The 21,225-nt window shown below is 35.2% G+C and overlaps 1 protein-coding gene across 1 annotated transcript; it reads left to right on the forward strand.

The window, feature by feature from the left end:
- The first annotated feature begins 1,877 nt into the window (after positions 1-1,877).
- LOC130669791 (all trans-polyprenyl-diphosphate synthase PDSS2) lies at positions 1,878-16,440 on the forward strand. The gene is made up of 5 exons (XM_057472857.1): positions 1,878-2,586; positions 2,658-2,988; positions 12,645-12,911; positions 15,594-15,749; positions 15,825-16,440. Exons 1-5 carry the CDS (start codon positions 2,249-2,251, stop codon positions 15,978-15,980), a joined length of 1,248 nt encoding a protein of 415 aa, XP_057328840.1. The 5' UTR covers positions 1,878-2,248; the 3' UTR covers positions 15,981-16,440.
- The last annotated feature ends 4,785 nt before the right edge of the window (positions 16,441-21,225 follow it).

The following is a 21,225-nucleotide window of genomic DNA, read 5'->3' on the forward strand; positions in this document are numbered from 1 at the left end:
TGGCGTTAATTCTCTCAGAAAGTTGGCGGTAACTTGTAGCTAAAAGTTTCAAAAGCTAAAGTTGTCGACAACTTGTCGTCAAGTTGGTCGCAAACTAATGAATACCAACTTTTTGACGAGCAGCTCGTGCTATCAGGGATTAAAAGACAGAAAATAATGTACTATTAGGTCAAGTCAAGGTTACTAGAATAGGGTATTCTAGTAACCTTGGGTCAAGTGAATGGCACCCGGTAATTCTGACTTTCACTAGATAATGCGGTTTTATAAATTCCATTACTAGATGGCGAAAGTTGAAGATTCTATGTATTTTAAATTGATGAATTTTATCTTCTACTATAAATACTATGCTATAAAGATCCTGAATTCTTTCAAAATTATATGATATCACAATTAAATCTTATAAAATTGTATAAAATTTCTTATGAGTTAAAAATTTTATAGCTCAATGTTCGAGCCGAGCAGCCACTGGAATAAACTGATAGATCATATAGGACTGAATCAAAATTTTCAATTATTTTTTCCGCAACTTAATATTTTTGTTTAATAATTATTGTTTGTAAAGTTTAAATAAATTTTATCAAGCCATTTTCGGTGTTGAATTTTATAAAAATATATTTTCATAGTTTCTCTAGCAAATTGATTGATCAGAATAAATCTTTATACAACTACAAGAGTGTATCCAGTTGTACTTTTCATCTTAATCAAAGATATTCTAAATGATAACCAATAACAAAAAAATTTAATTTTATTGTGTAACATTTGATTTGAAAAATTAACATTCTGCGTGATTTAGTAGTCACAAAAGGGCCCTATCCAAGAACCGCATAGAATCCTATAGAATGTATTGGTTTCTATGAGGTTTTTGTCGCATTTGATTGGATTCTATGGGAATTTTTGGATAGGGGGAACGGTTTATATTAAAGAGAAGCCAACTCGCGGCATCTAGCAACTATTCAACAAAGTAAATTCAAAAATCAAAAGGTAAAAAATATCTCTACAGTTGAGGTTTTGTTCAAGGTTACTAGAATAGTCTGACCTATTCTAGTAACCTTGGTTTTGTTGACGTCACTTGTTGCGTCTCAAATTTTGATGTCTCATAGACGTCTAATAACAGCTTTAAGTTTACGTCAAATTTATGTGAAATTTGACGTCAAAAAGCGCTCAAAAGTTGAACTGAAATTTTCTATGTGTACTGTATGTTTAGGTTACCACTATATTTAGATGGTGTATTACCGTACGAAGGACGGTGTGGCTCAATAAGTTATCGATCAAATTGAACGGAATATAGTATAGTGCCGGATAGCTCAACTGGTAGAGCACTCGGCGCGATACCGAATTGGTCTGGGTTCGATTCCCAGTTCGGGCTATCTATATTTTTCTCAATTTATCTATAAATTGTCTTATTGAGAGGTTTGCATGCTTAGGTTTCCACTATATTTGAATGGTGTACATCACTGAGACGACAAAAGTTTTAGCTCAAAAATTGTGCTGACATTCTGGTTATCTGGGCTCCTAGGACACGGCAGCAGATTGTCGTCAACTTTCTGGGCAAGTTGGTAACAGCTTGCAGTCGACAGTTACAAATGTACTGAATTGTCGAATGTTACTGAAATTGTCGACAAGTTGTTGTCAACTTGATCGCAACTAATTACCACCAACTTTCTGACTAGAAGTTCTTGCTATCAGGAATAATTATCGTATAGGTTTGCACAATCGAACAATTTTTTCCCTTTCCATACAATTGGTACCAACAAGTCCTTAGGACTAAATTCTTACAACTATATGAAATGATCCGCTCACGCATGCGCAAATAGCAGCTTTTATCTCTCTTTATTTGGCGTATGCGTGTGAGAAAGCGGGATAGAGATTGCTGTTTACTCATGTGTGAGCGGATCAGTTCAACACATGATGTCAAACTCTAAAAAACATAGCCCATTGATATATATTTTGATATGACTTTATTTATTTGTAAAATTCGCGACTTGAAAGATGAAAAAAATTTCATTTTATTTTTCACAGCTTTACAGGAGAGGTAATCGAGAAAAATCAAGTATCAATGTGATTTTTCAAAATACGTTAAACTACATACGTCATACATAATGTTTATTGTTTATACATGCGTAAGAATTCAGGCCAGAAGTGAAAGTTTTTAAACATGACATATTTTTGAATGCTAAGCTGATTTAACTATGTATCACAGTGTATCGCAGTGCTTTGAATAAGTTGTGTATTAAAAATTTATTATAAAATGTTTCTGAGAAGTTTGTTTCCTACTATATTTATAAGAAATTGTTCTCTATCAAGACATCTGAATAAAAATCATCCTATCTCATGCAAGGAATGGAATCGAATCTTAAAGTTATATAAAATTGATGTAAGCCAATCTCAATACTTTACTACTAAAATTGGGAGCCAGGCGAATCAAAGACCTGACTGGAATCGAGCAGTATCAGAAGCTGAAAAAATTGTTGGATATCCTACTTCTTTTCTCAATTTAAGATGGTTGTTGAGTGATGAAATAGCTAATGTTGCTCTTCACCTCAGAAAGTTAGTTGGGTCAAATCATCCATTACTCAAAACGGCAAAGTTAGTTTTTATGACTACGAAATTATTCTTATCATTAAATTATTGATTCGTATATAGAAATTTTATTATAGGAGTCTTATTTACAATGGAAAGAATAACATGCAAGCATGGGGTCTTATAGTTTTACTTATCTCTAAAGCAGCTGGTCATCACAATGTGGATGCTATGGAGGAAGATAAAGCTGCAGGGGTTTTACATAATCAGCGAGCACTTGCAGAAGTTACTGAAATGATAAGAACTAGCCATCTGGTTCATAAAGGATTGGTTAATATTCAATCTGGCGTCTATCCTGAAGCTTCTGAATTAAATGATATGACATTTGGTAATAAAATTGCACTATTGAGTGGGGATTATTTGCTTGGGAATAGCAGTGCTGAACTTGCTACGCTTCGAAATCAGGATGTAAGCTATTTATACATTTTTTTTAATTTTCGTGAATACTATATATTTGGGAGTCTGTTATTTTGGGGCTTCACCTCATAATATCTCAGAAATGACGTCTCAGCCAAAATCACATCAGTCAAAATATATCAGGTGAAATAACTCGATTTTACGTTTGATATTGGTGTAAGTTGATATTTTCCCTGGTAAAAAAAAAAAAAAAACCATATGGAAATCCAGCCTAGAGTCCAATGTGGATTCCCACATGGCGTCTTCGAATAGATTCACATATCCCTTATTAGAAGAAACGATTTAAAAAATTAGAAAAAAAAAATTTTAATATTTTTTAATACTTTTGAATCGCCCTTCTTACGGGCATTTAACATTGCAAATCGTTTCGAATCGTTTCTCTTAATCAGGGATGGTTTCCTATAGGAATATTATTCTGTTCTTTTATTCATATATGCGTATTAACCCGGGAAAAAATGATCAGACCTGATCAGACATGAACAGGGATGAGTCTTCAAACCTGATCAGACATGAAAAATGATCAGGCATGTTCATGTCTGATCAGGTATGTTCATGTCTGATCAGGTATGTTCATGTCTGATCAGGTATGTTCATGTCTGATCAGATATGTTCATGTCTGTTCATGCCCATCCGGGTAAAAAAATTATATATAAAAAATGGCCCTATATAATTATATATAATTATGTATAACTATATTCAATTATACATGTATATAATTATTGCTATAAAAATAAAAAAAATAAAAAATTCGGGCGTGTGCAGGATTTGAACCGTGGACCTTGCGCTCGAAAGTGTAACTCGCTACCTACTGACCTAAGAGATTTAGTTGAAAAGTAAGTTTCGTATGAACTTCAAGTAATAAAAATCTTATACGTGATAGATTCTTGGTCAACAAAATTTTAGATCTATGAGCAGACATGAACAGCCATGAACAGACATGAACATATATGAGCAGACATGAACAGGCATGGTCAGGTATGATCAGGCCTGCGCGTATTTAACGCTTCAGACATGAACAGGCATGCACAGACATGACCAGGCATGGACAGGTATGATCAGGCATGAGCGTATTTAACGCTTCAGACATGACCAGGCATGAACAGGCATGGACAGGTATGAACAGGCATGATCAGACCTGACTGTATTTAACGCTTCAGACATGAACAGGCATGATCAGGCCTGAGTGTATTCAACGCTTCAGACATGAACAGGCATGGACAGGTATGATCAGGCCTGATCATGTCTAATTTCAGGCCTAATCATACATGAATAGGCATGATCAGGTCTAATTTCAGGCCTGATCATACATGAACAGGCATGCTCAGGTCTGATCATTTTTTCCCGGAGTGTTCCTATGTGGGAATCCAGGTACCCACAGTACTTTCTGATGTTGAATTCTCATATGGGAATCCAGGTATCCATGAATTCCTGTATGGATTCTTACATAAATCCATACTTTTCTATATGGATTCCTATGGGTTCCCATGCAATCCCACATGGATTTTTTCGATAGAATTTACTTAAAGATATTATAGTGACTGAAATATTTTGACTGAAATGTAAAGAGGGGTCATCTTTTGGTCATTTTAGAATTTTATCCATCCTATCGAGAAAAAAATGTTAATACTATGAAAAACAAAATTCCTGTCAAGTTTGAGCCTGATCCGATAGCGCCAACCCGTACTTCAAAACTCCTGAAACTTTAAACTTAAAATACATTGGTCTTTCCGAATTTTTTTCCATAAATTTTATTCGATATTTAAAATCGAATAAAAAAAATTGATGTTGCGTAACAATCATATTTATATTTTCAATTAAATCTAGAAAAAATTATTCCCAAAAAATTCAAGCATTTTTGAGTTTGAGTTGCTGAATAAAATCGTATAAAGAAAAAAAAAATCTGAAAACCGCCTGACCCTGCAAACCAGCCCCAAAATTTTCCGCCGTTTTCGAGGTCAGGAAGCTCGAAAACATTATTACTTGTAAATTTTTGAGCTCTTCGACCTAAATGAACTATTAGACCGACAAAACTCACATTTCACTGAAAAAAGTAATTTTTGTCCAACGATATCTTTAGGACGAATGAACCGATTCAAGCGTTCTTGGTGGAATAAATAAGACCCTGGGCGGAAATCGACGAGACTGGATACCTACACACTTGGAGAGAAAAATGGCCAGCTGTATGGTTGTGAGAAATGACTTAGGTACTTACAGGTGGTCCTCGTCGTTGCATCTCCTCGGTTGACGACGGTTCACAGCAACAGAAAGAAACCTCGGGGAAAATTTAACTTGACGGAAAACAGAACTTATCATTGCACAGACTCACTTTATGTTTACGTTTAATTAATAGTTTTGTAAAATTTTAAAGTAAAGATATAGTTAGAGGTGACAAATAGTGTAGAATAAATTATTCGAAAGCAGATATAATTGTATGAGGTACCAGGTTTTGCGTCTCAGACTCAAGTGTCTGTTGAATAAACCTTCGGGGCGGTCAAGCCCTCAGCTGACCCCACTCCTAATCGCACAGGGGACAAACATACGGTTCCCTGCTGCGCGAGGCCTACCCCCATGCGTTCCTTAACCCGAAGACAAGGCTAGGCTGGAAATGAAAAGAAATGCAACAAAGATGGAGTGCCTTAACTCTCACGTCTTCAAAACCAGAATCGCACTGTCACACTCCCCGTCGCCAGACTGAAGTTGGGGCTCGGAAGCTGAAATAGCTTGACGAAACCAGAAAAGAAATATTTTGGATGAGGTGGTCAATGACGAGGAGGTCGTCATCATGGTCCAATGCTGAGACATAACTACTAGACCGGCTTGACGGTGCCGTGATGAAGATCTCGGGAATCTGCAACTGGACTAACTGGCCCTCTTGTTTGGGGCCGATAGAGGCCCCCTCAATTCTTTTTTCAGGTTCGTCGCGTGGCAGACGAACAAGCCTGGGATCTGGTAGAGGTGAGTTTTCGTCAAAGACCCAACAGATGCTAATTACGAGTACATGAGCGGCGAAGCAAAGGATGAGAGGGCAGCGGTTTCGGAGGGCAATACCCCTTCCTCGGCACAATCTCGACAAATCTAACTTTTACTGGGGCCGTCTTGGCTGCCTCAGCCGCCCTGGCCAACGCTGCCTTTTCTCTCCTCTCGCGACGAAGCTCGGTCTGAGCTCGGGCCAAGGTGCCGTAGTAGTCCGGGTTGCTGAGGTACCCTTCCAGGTCTCTACGGTTTCGGGCTTCTCTCTGTAAGTAAAATTAAAGAAAATTTCCAAATTACGGGTTCAGTCTTTTGCTACGCCTTGGTAACTTTAGATCTGGAACGTAGTGATTTCCTATAATTTTTCCAGCACTGGTTTTCAACTCAACTATCAGAGGGCTGATGACTTTATTAACTACTGCAGGCTCCAAAAATTTATTTGCTAGACTAGAACTATATTCATCGATCCTTTTACTTAATTTCCTATTGGGATAATAAACAATATCACTGACCTTAACTTCTGGGGCTTCTGAGAGCCCCTTATTTTGGTACTTTGCCTGTCTCTCACTTTCAACCCGCATAACTTCTTTAATTTTAGTTCGAAGTTGATCAATTCGATTAATACGTTCACGCCAAGCCACGTTATCATAATCAAGATCATCTAATTCAAGGCTAGTAAGTTTACCAGATAAACGTAGTTCCTTACCGTGAACTAGATAATAAGGAGACATGTGCAAAGACGCATGATAGCTGCTATTGCAGACGAGCTGGAATTCTCTCAAGTGCTCGTCCCAAAAAGTCTGGTCTTTCTCTATAAACGCTCGCAACATGGGTTTCAGAGTGCGATTGATATGTTCCACTGGATTACTTTGGGGGTGAGCAATCGCAGTGGGTATAGATTTTACCCCAGTTTCAATTAGATAGCCTTTAATCTATTGAATCATAAATTCTTTCCTGTTATCATTTACAAGAAATAGGGGATATCCCCAACGCGAAAATATACGACGGAAACTCTTCCTGACGTTAAGACCAGTTTGTTTTCTCAGCCGAAAGATTTCTATAAACCGCGTATATAAATCTTGCACAGTTAGTATGTACTGATAACCAGATTTTGATCTGGGAAAGGGGTCCGTGACGTCAGCAGCCACGACAGCCCACGGTTCAATGGGTTGGTGAGTGCGCATTGGGGCTTGAGTTAACGACTGTTTGTATTTTACCCTCTTACAAACTTCGCAATTTTCAACGTAATCACCTACGTCCCTATACATACCGGGCCAGTAATAATTCACCCACAAACGTTGATACATTTTATCACGCCTCAGTTGACCTGCATCTGGCACGTGGTGATTTCCTTTTAATCGGGAATCTCGTTTTCCCTTACAACCAATTTCCACGCGTTATTATCGTCATCGTACTCTTTCAAATAATCTGGTTTATAATATTCTAATCTATCGTCAGAATTTATACGCCAGTCACTAAAATTTTCAGGATATTTACGGACATGAGATTTTTTAACATCATACCATTGGTTTACTTGTATACGGGTGCACGTTGTACCCTTAGTTTTTATATCATTTAATACCTGAGACTAGTCAACCGGTTCCTGATCTTCATATAAACGCGATAGAGCATCGGGGCCTTCATTTTCAACCCCACGACGATTTTCAATGTTAACTCGGTGCAATAAAAGTTCCATCGCCTACCGAGTAAGTCTACCATTGGGGTTTTTAAGAGTGTGAAGCCACTTTAGAGAGGCGTGGTCAGTGACCACAGTAAACGGTAACCTCTTTAGATAACACCGTAACTTCCGGACGGCCCATACAACCACCAAACACTCTTTTTCCGTCGTAGTGTACCGAGTCTCGGCACCACGAAGGGGACGACTTAAACAAATAATCAAATGTTCCTTTCCCGAATCAGGTTCTTTCTGGACCAAGAACGCGCCTAAGCCCGTATCGCTGACATCAGTGTAAAGAACATACGGTAGATCTGGTTTGGGCACTGCCAATGGTTTTGCATTAATAAGAGCTTTTTTCAAGTCTTGAAAAGCCCTCTCTTCCTCATCACCCCACTTCTAATCCGTATTTGAACCGCAAAGTTTATTTAAAGGCCCTTGTACTTTGGCAACATTTTGTAAGTGCCTATGGTACCAATTCACAAGTTCACAGAAACTGCGAACTTGTTTTTTAGTAGTTGGTCTTGGAAAATTGACAACAGGAGCCATTTTTTCGGGGTCAGGTCAAAGACCCTCAGCATCGACAATGAACCCGAGAAATTTAACCTCTGACCTCGCGAACTTGCATTGTTTGGGGTTAATGAGTAACCCTGCTTTGCGGAATATCTCGAGTACTAATGATAATATGGCCTTGTATTCTTCATAAGTTTCATTTATGATTACCCAATCATCTAGGTAGGCAAACACTTTATCAGAGCACGATCTGAGCAGCTTCCTGTCAACAATTTTCTGAAAAAACCTTTCCTTCAGTAAATCCATAGCTTTCTGAAAAGTGGAAGGGGCTCCGGCCAATCCGTAGGGCATTTTAACCCAGGCTATAGAATTATACGCAAAAAACCTAAAAAAAATTTTTTTAATTTTTATTTTTCGTGTAACTTGTAAACTACATGACCAATAGACTCTAAAATCTAATCAATTTCAAGTCTTGGTGAGTCCTTTTGATTGCCACCAAGAACGTTTGAATCGGTTGATTTGTTTCAAAGATATCGTCGGAAAAAAAAAGTTTACATACATACACACATCCACACACACACACCCACACACGTGCGGACGGACGTCCATCCGGAAATAGTCAGAATAGCTTCCTCGGACCTCAAAACGTCGACATCTGATGAAAACTCGAGTTGCGAAAATTGGGGTGAAAACAATAACTTCTTATTATTTATTCGTGTGTTTAGAAAGTACCAAATTTTTTTCATTCCTTAATATCTAGATTTAATCGGTTAAAATAATTTTTTTGATCGTGCTATTGATTCGGTCGACGAGCGTGCACGCGCCGTTACCCGTTTTTAGTCCCATTTTCACCGTTAAATTAAAATAATAAATATGGCCGGCACAGTTCGGGGAAGATAGACTTTTTTTTTAGGAAATTTGCTGCTCTTTAAAGCACTTTTTCAAATTTTAGAAATCTCAAATAGTTTTCGAAATATTTGCAAAAAACCAAACCTCTTCTTTTTTTTACTAAATTGTTTGTAACTTTACAATTTTTGCGAGCTTCTTAAACAGCTTTTCGTCAAAAAGGCACTTGTTCATCGACATTTTGTCAATTTTTTTTTTATTTTATTTGATTTTTAATGTAAAAAAAAAAGACTTGAAAGAACAATTTGTTGGGAGAAGATATATGTGGAGGAGGAGAAAGTCACCGGTGCTAGGTAGCAGCGGAAGTAGTTAAGTGCTCGCCACTAGATCGCACCCAATCTCTTGTGCTGTCCCTGGTTAGATATATATTTCAGAGTTGTTATATTCCATACTTGAAAACAATTCTGGCACGGATACTTCTTCGTTATTTGACATAGTGACAAGTGCCTGTTTTGGTGGTCATATAATAGATGCTACATTGCATTGTGACATCAATGTCTGATATTTTTTTTTCCTTGAAAAATTTATTTTTACAATCCAGAAACATAAATGACGTTTCAGTAATCAAAAAAAGTGATTTTTGTATTCAATAAATGCTCTTGAATATTCTAAAAATCATAAATTTCGGTAAATTGTTTTTTCTTCATACCCGGACGAAAGTACGTACTTTCGGCCTCGAGTTTACGGCAGAAAGTCTAACATTTCTGCTGTGCTGGGATTACTCGCGCGCCGTTTACAACAGCGGGCGGAAAGAAAGTAACAGCGGGACGAAAGAGTTTTTCGTGCACACTGTTACCCGGTTATACGAATACTACCGTCACTTCGAGGAGATTTGCTGACACTCTCGCTCATATTTATAACCTCAAAACTTGTCTAAAATTAATTTGAAATTTTATGTCTGTGTTTTTGGAAAAGTAAAATTTACTAAAGATTAATAAAAACACAAAAAATTATTTTTAATAAATTTAGTAATTAGAAAAAAATTAGAAATTATTTATGATACTGAAGTCAGCCGATGTCTACTAATTTTTTGATTTTTTTTTTAAACGATAAATTATAAATTAAAAAATTATTTAAAAAATTATGCCTACAGTTTTTTTTAATTTTCTACAAGTGCATATTTTTAGTTTTTATTTTTTTGTAATGGATTTAAAAAAAAAAGTAAAATCCGAAAATTGTTAATTGTCTGTTACCAAAAGGATCATAATTATAATTATTTCTTTTAACAATGTGTAATGATCATTTTTTTGTAGATATATTTGATGCCTGCCCCCCGACCAGCAGTACTCGCTTCGCTCGTGCCGAAAATGTCGGGGCAGGCATCAATACATGCTAAAACGTGGTTATATAATTTATACATCTTTGATTTGTCAACGTACTTTCGTCCGGGTATAAAGAAAAATAGTATACACTACACGGACAGAAAGTTGGAGAGCCCTGAACTGCGCGTCTGATGCACAGTGCAGGAATCTCCAACTTTCTGCCCTTGTAGAGTAATATATTATTTTTTCAGTATTCATTTATTCTGAATACTCTCTGGTTTGAGTATGTATTCACTCTGTTTTCACTCTGATTCCACTTTGAAAATATTCTGGAACCACTTTGGTATCAGTTTGTATTCACTGTGGGTGCATAACGGTGTCAGTATGTATCCACTCTGGTTACTTTCTGGAAAAACTTTGGATTTACTCTGTATTCACTCTGGAAATACTCTGAGTTCACTCTGAAAAAAGGGCACAAAACCGTTCTGGAAATACTCTGGAGTCTGTATGGTTGCATTGTGTTACCAGAATATTTTCAGAGTCTTTCCAGAGTATTTTCAAGACCGCAAGGGATAAAAAAATATTTATCCGAGCGCGCCAGATATTCCGAAGAGACGTTAAGTACACCGCAAAGAAGCTCCTATTCAAAAGACTGACGATTTGGACGCGACCAAAACTCTTGGCAAAGGTTTGAAAATCCAAAAAAAAAATCGTGACCTTGAAATATTCGAGCGTATCAGATTAACATACAGACGGTTCAGTATGGTGTCCTTGTCGAGCTGACCCATAATCTTACAATTATGTGAAGGAATTTCCTTAATCTGAAGGGTTTAAAAAAAGCTTTACATTAAAATGAAAATAACTAGAAAACAATGCGGAATTTCAAAAAACTTTATTCATGATAATTTGTCAGGAATGAAATTACTTATAAAAAAGTTTCTATGACATTTTGTGATAAGTCTGATAGTTTTGCCGGAATAGTAATGAGATCTCAAAATTTACTATAAATTTGACTTCAAGCTCAAATAACTTTTGAACATATGAATTTATCAATAAATGACAAGAGACATTTTTTGTAGAGCGTTCGATTTCCTCGAAAAATATCTATCGCACATAAAATCCGTTCTTCGGTTTGAGAGGTAGAATATTCTAAAAAAAAAAAATTTTTTCCCGTGTTATTCAAACGAGAAATAGAAATCTGCCATGCGCTACCTCTAAATATTAAAATTAATAGCTCTGGCTTTGACAGGCGTCTTTTTTCAGTACTCAGAAGACATTTCAATGCGGGATTTCAAACAAAAAAAATAGTCGATTTTTTCGGATCGGTCTAATATATATAATGAAGAAAAAAACGGAGACAAAAAATTTTTAATCTTCATCGTCACTTGAATTATCGTCGACAGATAGAGAAAGCGTGAGAACGGAAGAGAGGCGTGGAGTGGGGAATACATAGTTCTCAGCAGCTGCATGCACCACCCTATATTGAGGATTTTAACTACTTCGGGTTGTGGAAATCGGCAGATTATGTTATTTCCGTAATCCTTGAATGAATCCCTTCAAAAAAAAAAAAAAAAAAAATTAACCGCGCTCGAGTAAATCCAGGTGACTTTTTTTTACAATTTTGTGACTCTCCTATTTCCTTAGGTCAAGTGCAAACCGTCAGATTATTGAAATACACACTTTTCTGCAAGTAATTAACTCACTTTACCTTAATCTGACGCGCTCGAGTTTTTCGACCTATCGATTTTTTTCTTTTCACTATTCCTATCGGCTGCCCTAAACGCATGTCCCTATGTAAAGAGCTCACATTTGGTGGGGGTACTTAATAGGGCGTAAGATTTCCCCCCTCATGTTATTCTGCTGCGCTCGAGTAAATCCCGAAATTCCCGCTTGGGCTCCCCTACTATAATATTGGATTTGTAAGTATAGGAATCGCAAAATTTTTCATTTTTTATAATATCATTATTTTTACAATTTCATTCAAAAACTTAACCTATAAAAAACTGACTTTTTTGAAAATTTTATTTTTTCTACATCTGAAAGAAAGTATTAATATTAATTTTACGCAACAGCATACTTCGTTTAATCGTTTTTGAATAACAATTAAAAGTTATTTAAAAAAGTAAAAAAAACCAATGTATTTTACGTTTCAATTTTCAGTCGTTTTGAGGGAATGGTGAACGTTTTCGGATTAGGCTCAAACTTGGTAGGAATTTTTGTTTCCATAATATTAACATACTTTTTTGGTAGAATAGATAAAATTTAAAACCACCAAATAAACTAACACCCTACTACTTTTACCTTATTTACTTCGTTTGCAGTTGGTAGAATTAATGTCAAGTGCGGTTCGTGATCTAGCTGAAGCCGAATTTATTGGTAGAAGAGATAAACAAAACAATCCATTACCACCGTTACCTGATGAAAATCGTGTAGGATATGCTGTCAGAGAATGGACTTTGCAAAATGTATTAAGTGCTGGTGCATTGCTTGGTAAATCATGTCAAGGAACTTTAAAATTAGCTGGACATAATAAAGACATACAATCTCATGGGTACCTATTTGGAAAACACTTGGCTCTCGCTTGGCAGGTAAGCGTTCTGTATTGCTAAATATTATAACACTTATATTGTGTCTGAACGGACACAATACGGAGTAAAGTATGTAGACGTTTCTATAGACATTTAGTCACGACTATAAAAAAAAATCTGTGGACCGGCTGACCCTGCAGGCCATAATCTGCGTTGTGAACTCTGTTTATCGAACGGTGCGAAAAAGTTGAGTAAAGTCAAAGTAGATGTCCTCAACTACCACCGGTGTTGTGAAAGTGAGTGTTGAAATGATATTTCACCACGCGTCTCAAGATTTGTAACTGAGCTCCATCTATTAAACATTATAAGAACTCGTAAAACAACTTAACTCGTCAGCACTCCCGTCAGCTTTTCAGTATACTTTACGCCCGTGATCAGAGTTTTGCTCACGCTTAACGCGTAGGCACCAAACAAATTTTTTCAAATTTTAAGCGAGAAAATATTTTTCATAAATTAATTACTCTATGTATTATAAGAATAATAAAAAATAAATAAATGATAGTTGTAATTTATTTACGATTAATAAACGTAATTTAAACTTTAAAGAATTCAGCCGAAATACTTCGCACACCGTAGACTGCCGAAAGTATACGAGCACTCACGAGAGTAACCGAACATAGAATTTTTTTACTTACGCCTTTACGCCCGTTATGAGAAAAATGCTCATTTTTTGAGGAGCATAAAAAAAAAATTTTTTTATAATTTCTATGACAACCAAACAAATTTTTTTTAAAGCGGAATCTGAAAATAGATAAAACTATTCAAAGATAGAAAAAATTTCAACTATTCGTTCCATTTGAAAAAAAAAAGTTATTCATGTTTAAAAGCGAGCGTGAGCAAAATGATCATAACGGGAGTGCTGACGGGTTAAAGTTTTTTGTCAAAATCCATGTTGAACGGCTAGTACACTAAATATGGTTAATCAATTCATCATATGTGGAGTGTGTTATACCGTGTGGTTGTTGTTGTATTTATTTTGTTGATAAATATTTAAATTAATAATCAGAAATTGTTGGAATTAATGAGCCGCTTCAAACGCCACCTCAAAAAGCCAAATCAGTTTATCCGTTCAAAAGTTAGAGAATATTTACATACAGACATACGTACGTAAACACATATATACACTCGAACATCCTCTTGAAAATAGTCAAGATAGCTACCTAGGACCTCAAAACGTCAAGATCTGTTAAAAACTCGGTCTTCGAAAATCGCATCGAAACCAATAACTTCCCTTTTTTTGAAAATTTTCGATTTTCTTAGCGGGACATTAAAAAAGTGAAAAACAGTTGACCCTGCCGGCCAACCCTAAAACTTCTCGTTGTTTTCGAGGTCCTTGACCTCGAAAAGACACCAATGCTACTTTATCTGCCAGCAGATATTCCGCAAGTTGTTGAGAATGATCGGTGCCGTATATATTGGAACGAGGCATTCGCAACAACTCGGAAAATTGACCACAACAAACCTGACATTGTGTTCTTCGGTAAGACTACTAGTGACATTAATTTCATTGAGTTTTTAGCACCTGCAGCGTATATAAAATTTCCGTTAAAGAAGAGTACAAACATCAGATACATCAGGATGTACTGTATCATACCTCATTTTAACGTGAAAGACCGTACTTTGCAGTAAAATACGATATTTCCGCGTTAAGCTATGTATTTTACGGCAGAATGCCATATTTTACGATATTTTGATGGTAAAAGCATCTTGCGGTTCAAATGCATCTTGCGGTACAAAAGTATTTTACGATACAAAATTATTTTACGATATAATAGTAGTTGATAGCTATACCAAATTTTTCAAATTACAAAATTCAATATGATGATATAAATTGTGGTGACTTTTTAATTTTTAAAACCTTTGTATACAAACTTTGACTTTATTTAGCACGTGTCCAGTGCATCTTGATAAAATTTCATTATTTTATTGAAAAATTTATTGAAAGAATCGAGATTAAGTAAGAAATGCGAAAAGAAAAGAGAAAATCTTACTGCTTAATTACATCCAAAACGATTTGTTAATTGCTTCGACAGTATTTACAATAGTTTCGTTTACTATTGAAATCAAAATAATAAAGTTATGTCTTGCTAAAAAACTCTGACCATTGTAGGACTACTGTATAGTGTACAATATTTAGTCATAAATATTATACATTATTATTACACACATTATTATTACACTATTAAAAATTGATTATTATTGTTTCAACGCTACTTTTAGAAAAGATGTTTTTTACTCGAGGTCTCTTATTCACGTGGTCACATAAACAATTATCTATACTACACATTTGACCTTAACCTCAAAAAATACGATAGCTTTTAACATTTGATATAAGCGGTACTGTGATCATTCAACAAATAAATTCGGTATGGGCCATATTTTATCAAAAATTACCTACATCGCGGTAAAAATGCAGCATATTACCGTACCTTACAGTAATTTCTCATAATATCGTAATTTTTGGTGGGTCACATAATTTATGATAGGTATCATAATTTTCGGTAAAGTAAGGTAATTCAGGCCCGGCAGGAAAAATATCTACGCTGCATACATATTTCTTACAGGCGATGAGTCAAATACAAATTTTATTAAAATTAATCTATCAAATTAATGATGTTTTGTTAAATGTATAAGTACAAATAACTAAAGACTTCAATTGGTCTTTTGAATTATCATTTATAGGCATGTTTAGACTTAAGTCCTTTCATTGGCAAAGACAGATCGACATCTTTCAATCTATGTTCTGCTCCGGTTATGTTTCACATCGAACATGATCCATCTATTTTGATTGAAATAGACAAGGGATTGGAGTCCGTCCATAACGTAGATTACGCCAAAGTAAGAATAAAATGGATTATTTTCATTTTAGCTTTTACGATATAAATGGTTTTTATTTAATAATTGAAATTTTAGGTATACGATCAAGTTAACAGAGGTCCGGGAATTGAGTTGACGAAACAACTCCAAAAAGATCATTCTCAAAAAGCAATGGAAGTACTAAGTGTTTTTCAAGAAAGTGATGCTAGAACAGCATTATCCAATATCATCGCCGCTATGGGAGATTTTTAAAAATATACTCATAAGTGATAATAGGAATAATAACATTGCGACGGATATGCAAAATTCATTATTTTTTTTATTCAGAGTATGTATATAATCGTAAATGCATTTTTCATCAGTATACACACAAATTTTAATATTTTAACAATATTAATAAAAGTTCCTAATCTCAATATAAACAATGCCTCTCAGTACTAAAAATAAAAATAATGTTTCGTAGAATCAATAAAATGGAAAAAACTAATCTATTTCCAATAGATTGAATGTTCTCTCGGACGAAAAATTCGACAGATGTCTTTAATCATAAATAAATTTATCAATATCTTTAAGAAATATATGTATTAATATTTTCAATAAATATATTTATCTAATTGATAAAAAGAAAATTCGAATTTTCAGCTATATTTGTGAAAATGTTGAAAAAATTTAGAAGTGCTCACCTCGATTGTTCATGTTATATTTTATACAATAAATTTCATTTAATAAATTATTGAAACAAATATTCCTACTGTAATACTAAAAAATTTATTCAGTTTAACGCACCTATAAAATTTTTTGGCCTTAAGATATCAGCAATTTTTCTTTTCTAAACCTAAAAATTATGATTTTAAATAATCAAGGATGTTGAAGTTTTATAACACAACAATAAGAGATAGTTCTGATTAACCGTGTAATTTTCAAATAAAAAATACATGATAAATGTATAAAGCCACGATAATTCGATATACCATTAGTGGAATACAGGATAAAAAGTACGCAGTTTACTCGACAACATATTTAAAAACACATCTTCAACAGAGATGAGAGAAGTTTTACCTGGACTTCGAGCGAGGAAATGGCCTAACAGTGTCAATCGAAATATTTTCTCAGTCGCCAATGAGATGGCGCTATCCCATAAAATCAATTGCTTACGTTTGGTCCGACTTCACTAAGTGACAGACTTGACACGATTGACCATAATTTTTTATGTCCGCGAACATTTCTGGCCAATAATACGATGTCGAGACTCGGTAGGTTTCTGAGAAACCTAGGTAATCAGCTGTAACTTCGGTTAGGTATCCTAAGAATCGCATCCGATTCTGATGAAAATGACTCTTTTCGATTCACGAGGAATTTTGCATCCCGGAGAATTCAAATACTTATCTTAAGAATAGCAGATGCTCCTCAAGATATAACAAGATACTAATCTAATCATTGAGGCATGCGAAGACTCTCGATGAGATCCTCTCCGCTTATCGCATTCAACTTTTTGAGCAATCAACGACGTAGCGTATTTGTCAACTGTTGAAAGGTTGATAGAGCTCCTGTAATTCTATACGGCATTTGTTGACTCTCCAGGTCCATTTTCACCTGATGGAAAGCCTCTATTAGGCCAATGGTTAAAATGAAGGTGGTATTCTCCTCGGTGGATCCACGCTGGCTTTGTGAAATTTTACCACCGTGGTTTCGCGGTATGCCCACCATCATACGGTGAGCCTTCCTACATCGATTCTAGTTTGATGAAGATGCTCATCTTCACGCTGGCAGATCGCTAGACGATAAGTTGCGACCATGGGCAGTTGGGGCGTTTTTTGGCAGGTTTCAACACTTGCAAACCATGTAGCCGCGTATTTTACAACGGTAGCAGACAACGTTTGAAATATTTATAGCTCTGGATTGTGTCTGCAAAGTGGAGCTTGAAGTTTCTGAGGGGTCTGGAAATTGAATTTTTATGCCCACGGCTGTCCGGAGTTTTTCGCGAAGTTTATTCAACTTTGCAGTCAGATCTTTTATCAAACTCGTGAGAATATTATCGTTATCTCTCCGGTAAGTTCAGTTGGTCGCCAGTTTGTCACCGTGTTGCTGATGAAAAGCGAGCGTCGCATCACGCATTTACTTGTTTAGTCCAGTTGATTTCAAACGTGAGGTCGTCACGGGTTTGGATAGAACCGCATCACATTTGGTTAGACATTCTTTTGTGCAGTCTGCTTTATATGCGCTTTATTTATGTGCAGGTTGGGGCGGGAATAGCTAGCTGTCCTCATATGAGCTGCTTAGGCGATGCTAGTTTTCTCTAGCCGTTGGATTTATGCGTAGATCACGTGAATCTCCGGGTCACCTCGTTTCCTACCGATTTTAAGGAGAAAAGATACTTCGAAATTATACCAGCTTAGCCGATTCTGATATTCTGTTACGTTGTAATGGATCCCACTTATTTTATTAACTAAATGTGGTCGTAATAAAATAAGGGCCCACACATGTGTAAAAGTTAAAGGTGTCTTGTCCAGCTATGCTCAGTGAAATCTCAGGACGAAGATAACCCCGTACTGGACCACGCAGTATTAAAATTAAGAGAGAGATCTTATACCTAACTTATCAGGAAGGTTCCCAGTAAACACATTGACGTAAATTTGACGTCAGAGTGACCTTATGCTATGTCATCATTTACGTAAGATATGAGTCAGGTGTGACTCATTATTTCCCACTGTTTTTTATAAGGTTATGGTGTAAAACTAATGACATAAGCATGATATAAATGTGATGTTTGTGTGACATTCTATGGCGTCAATATGACATATAGGTGATGTCAAAATTATCAATCTGGAAAAAATATTTTTGAAAAAAAAGTGAAATTAGGACTGCATGCCAATGTCCTTCAATGGACATTGTCCCCCTAAAAATACGCATTTAGCGCCGCCTGGTGGTGCAATAAAAAACTAAAAAAAAAAAAAAACGTATTTACCGTGAATATGCATAATTAAGAATCCTCAGATCGCTTAGGAGCATCGCGGGCGCGGAAATTCAATAAGCTCGCCGGAAAATTTCAATTATTGGCCCTGAGAAGTATTTAAGATAGTAGAATGGATAAGTTTCAGGGTGATACGAGAAAAATTTTATCTTCCGACTGCAGAAACTTCAATAAAAACGTCAGCGCTTAGCAAATCACAACATTTGCTAGAGCAAGGATACTAGCTAGTGCAACCCAATTTCTTTTGGGTGAAATGGGTGAAAACCAGAATTTGACCCCAAAAAATTACATCAGAAAGGTCGGCGACGTAAAATTCGTACCACTTGCTTCCGGAACAGTTCTAGCTGAGGTCAATGATATTCTTCTGGGTTAAAAAGGTAATAACTCGACATTCAAGCTCAAAAATTTTATTTGGAAGGTTAACGAAGTGATAATTGACCCCTTCTCTATGGAAAGTTACTCTAGCTAGTTCTACTCGACTTCTTCGAGGTTAAGCTGGTGTAGGCTAGAATTCGACCCCAGCAAATTTAATCAGAACGGTTGGTGACGTATTTGAACGTTGGAGCCATTCCAGATTAGACAATTCATACTCCGCTGGATTAATTGAGTAAGCTTAACAGTCGAGCTCAAAAATTTTAGATTACAGGTTGGGGTAGAAATACTTTATATTGATTTTGTAAAACCCTATCCTTGCCAATCCCATACAAAGTTTGGAAACTGGCCCTTGGAGGACCCATGGCCGGGTGAAGTATAATGATTAACGGCCTCATATTGGCAACTTTTAATGGCCTAATGAACGGGTAATATACAAATGATAACTCCGGCCCATTAATGGCGCTCGGCTATCGGCAAACAAGCAAATAAGTTGAATTAAAAAAAAAAAGTTTTAATATTATTATCTTAGTATATATAATTCATGATTATCAACGCTTAAACTATTCAAGTAAGGAAAATGATGTTGAAAAATCTCGATGACAAATTCTGCTGGGCTCTGGGCGCGAACTGCCGTCTTTCTGAGTGCTAGGCCTGAACGGTAGCTAATAATTGAACCTACTACTCGTGTGCTGATTCTTTCAAATTAACTACTTATTCATTATACTCTAACCACTCGGTTTTATGAAATATAAAAAGCAATTTAATTGTTATTTTTTATTATCTAGAAAAAAAAAATAATTTCGTAATCTTATTATTATAATTAATTTATAGATGTAAAGTTCTAAAATTGCGGTTGTTGATTGCAAATATTATCTTACGAAAAGAAATTTTAATTTTCAATTGTATATAATTGGAAAATTAAAATATTTATTAATGAAAACTTAGTTTAAATAAAGAATGAATTATTATCAATTAAAAAAAACTATAACAATAAGTTATTTTAATAATTAATAAATGATTAGTAGATTTTTTCATTTAACAAGAATTAATCATGAACCAGTGATTCACCAACAGCAATCCAACCTTGCGAACCGATAATCGGCCAGTCGTAAATTTACTGAACATTAAAAATTTTTCGTTTGTTCCTTCTAAAAAAAAAGGCCCCTAAAAAAAGGGTCTGACAAAAGTTTTGATCTAAAACTTTGTGCCAGTGTCTACAGCGAGATACATACTTATATACCCAGTGAACACATGACCTTATTTTGACGTCATACGTAGGTCATAGCAATGTCACGACATCTGATGTAAATTTGATGTCAATCTGACGTTCTACATGACTTTAATATGATGTAAAGCTTGTGACATCATATTGATGTAAGCATGACTCTTGTACGATGTCACAGTTATGACTTATGTATTACGTACGTTTGACATAGAATCTACATCACATTGTTATGTAGTAATAAAGTCATTATCCGTATATCATAATGACGTAATTTTAAAATCATACATTTATGTCAGTAGCAAAGTCACGGTTATACGTAATGTGGATGTCACTCTTAAATCATATCTTTACATCAGTGACAAGTCAGTATTTTACGCAATGCTGATGTAATGTCCGAGTCATAGTTTTTTATCATCTATTTATTGAAATAAAACAATCATAGAATGAATTTTCAAACATGTGTAAATGTGTAAAAATAACAATTAAACGTCGAACATTTTTGGGGTCAAAGTAATCGATAAACTCGATAATAGATCATTCAGATGTTTTAGATTAAAACATTAGCGTGAGCATAAAAAAATTAACTTTATTTTTTTAAATGATATATCGAAAATATCATTTAGGATGACAACGAAAATGTAACGACAGTTTGAACTCTTTTGCTATTATGATTTTAAAGTTTAGTATCACAATTTTTTAATCGATTGAATTTCATACGATTTTGTGAAATTATTTAATGTTTCGCAAAATTTTATATAAGATTTTTTAAATTTCACATCACAACAAAAAATTAAAAAATTTGATGAAACTTAATGAAATTTTATACAATTATCATCAAGGTCGACAAATATTGCTTCTATAAAATTTCATATAAGTTCATGGAGTTTTTTAAATTTTGTAAAAATCCATCACGAAAACTTATTAAC

This window comes from Microplitis mediator, chromosome 6 (assembly GCF_029852145.1).
Source record: "Microplitis mediator isolate UGA2020A chromosome 6, iyMicMedi2.1, whole genome shotgun sequence".
NCBI lineage: Eukaryota > Metazoa > Arthropoda > Insecta > Hymenoptera > Braconidae > Microplitis > Microplitis mediator.

Excerpts from the sequence above, each read along its gene's own strand:
- LOC130669791 (XM_057472857.1), top strand. The coding sequence starts at position 2,249 with ATGTTTCTGAGAAGTTTGTTTCCTACTATATTTATAAGAAATTGTTCT. Across the intron at positions 2,989-12,644 it reads CTACGCTTCGAAATCAGGAT|TTGGTAGAATTAATGTCAAG; the intron begins GTAAGCTATTTA and ends CTTCGTTTGCAG. Across the intron at positions 12,912-15,593 it reads ACTTGGCTCTCGCTTGGCAG|GCATGTTTAGACTTAAGTCC; the intron begins GTAAGCGTTCTG and ends TATCATTTATAG.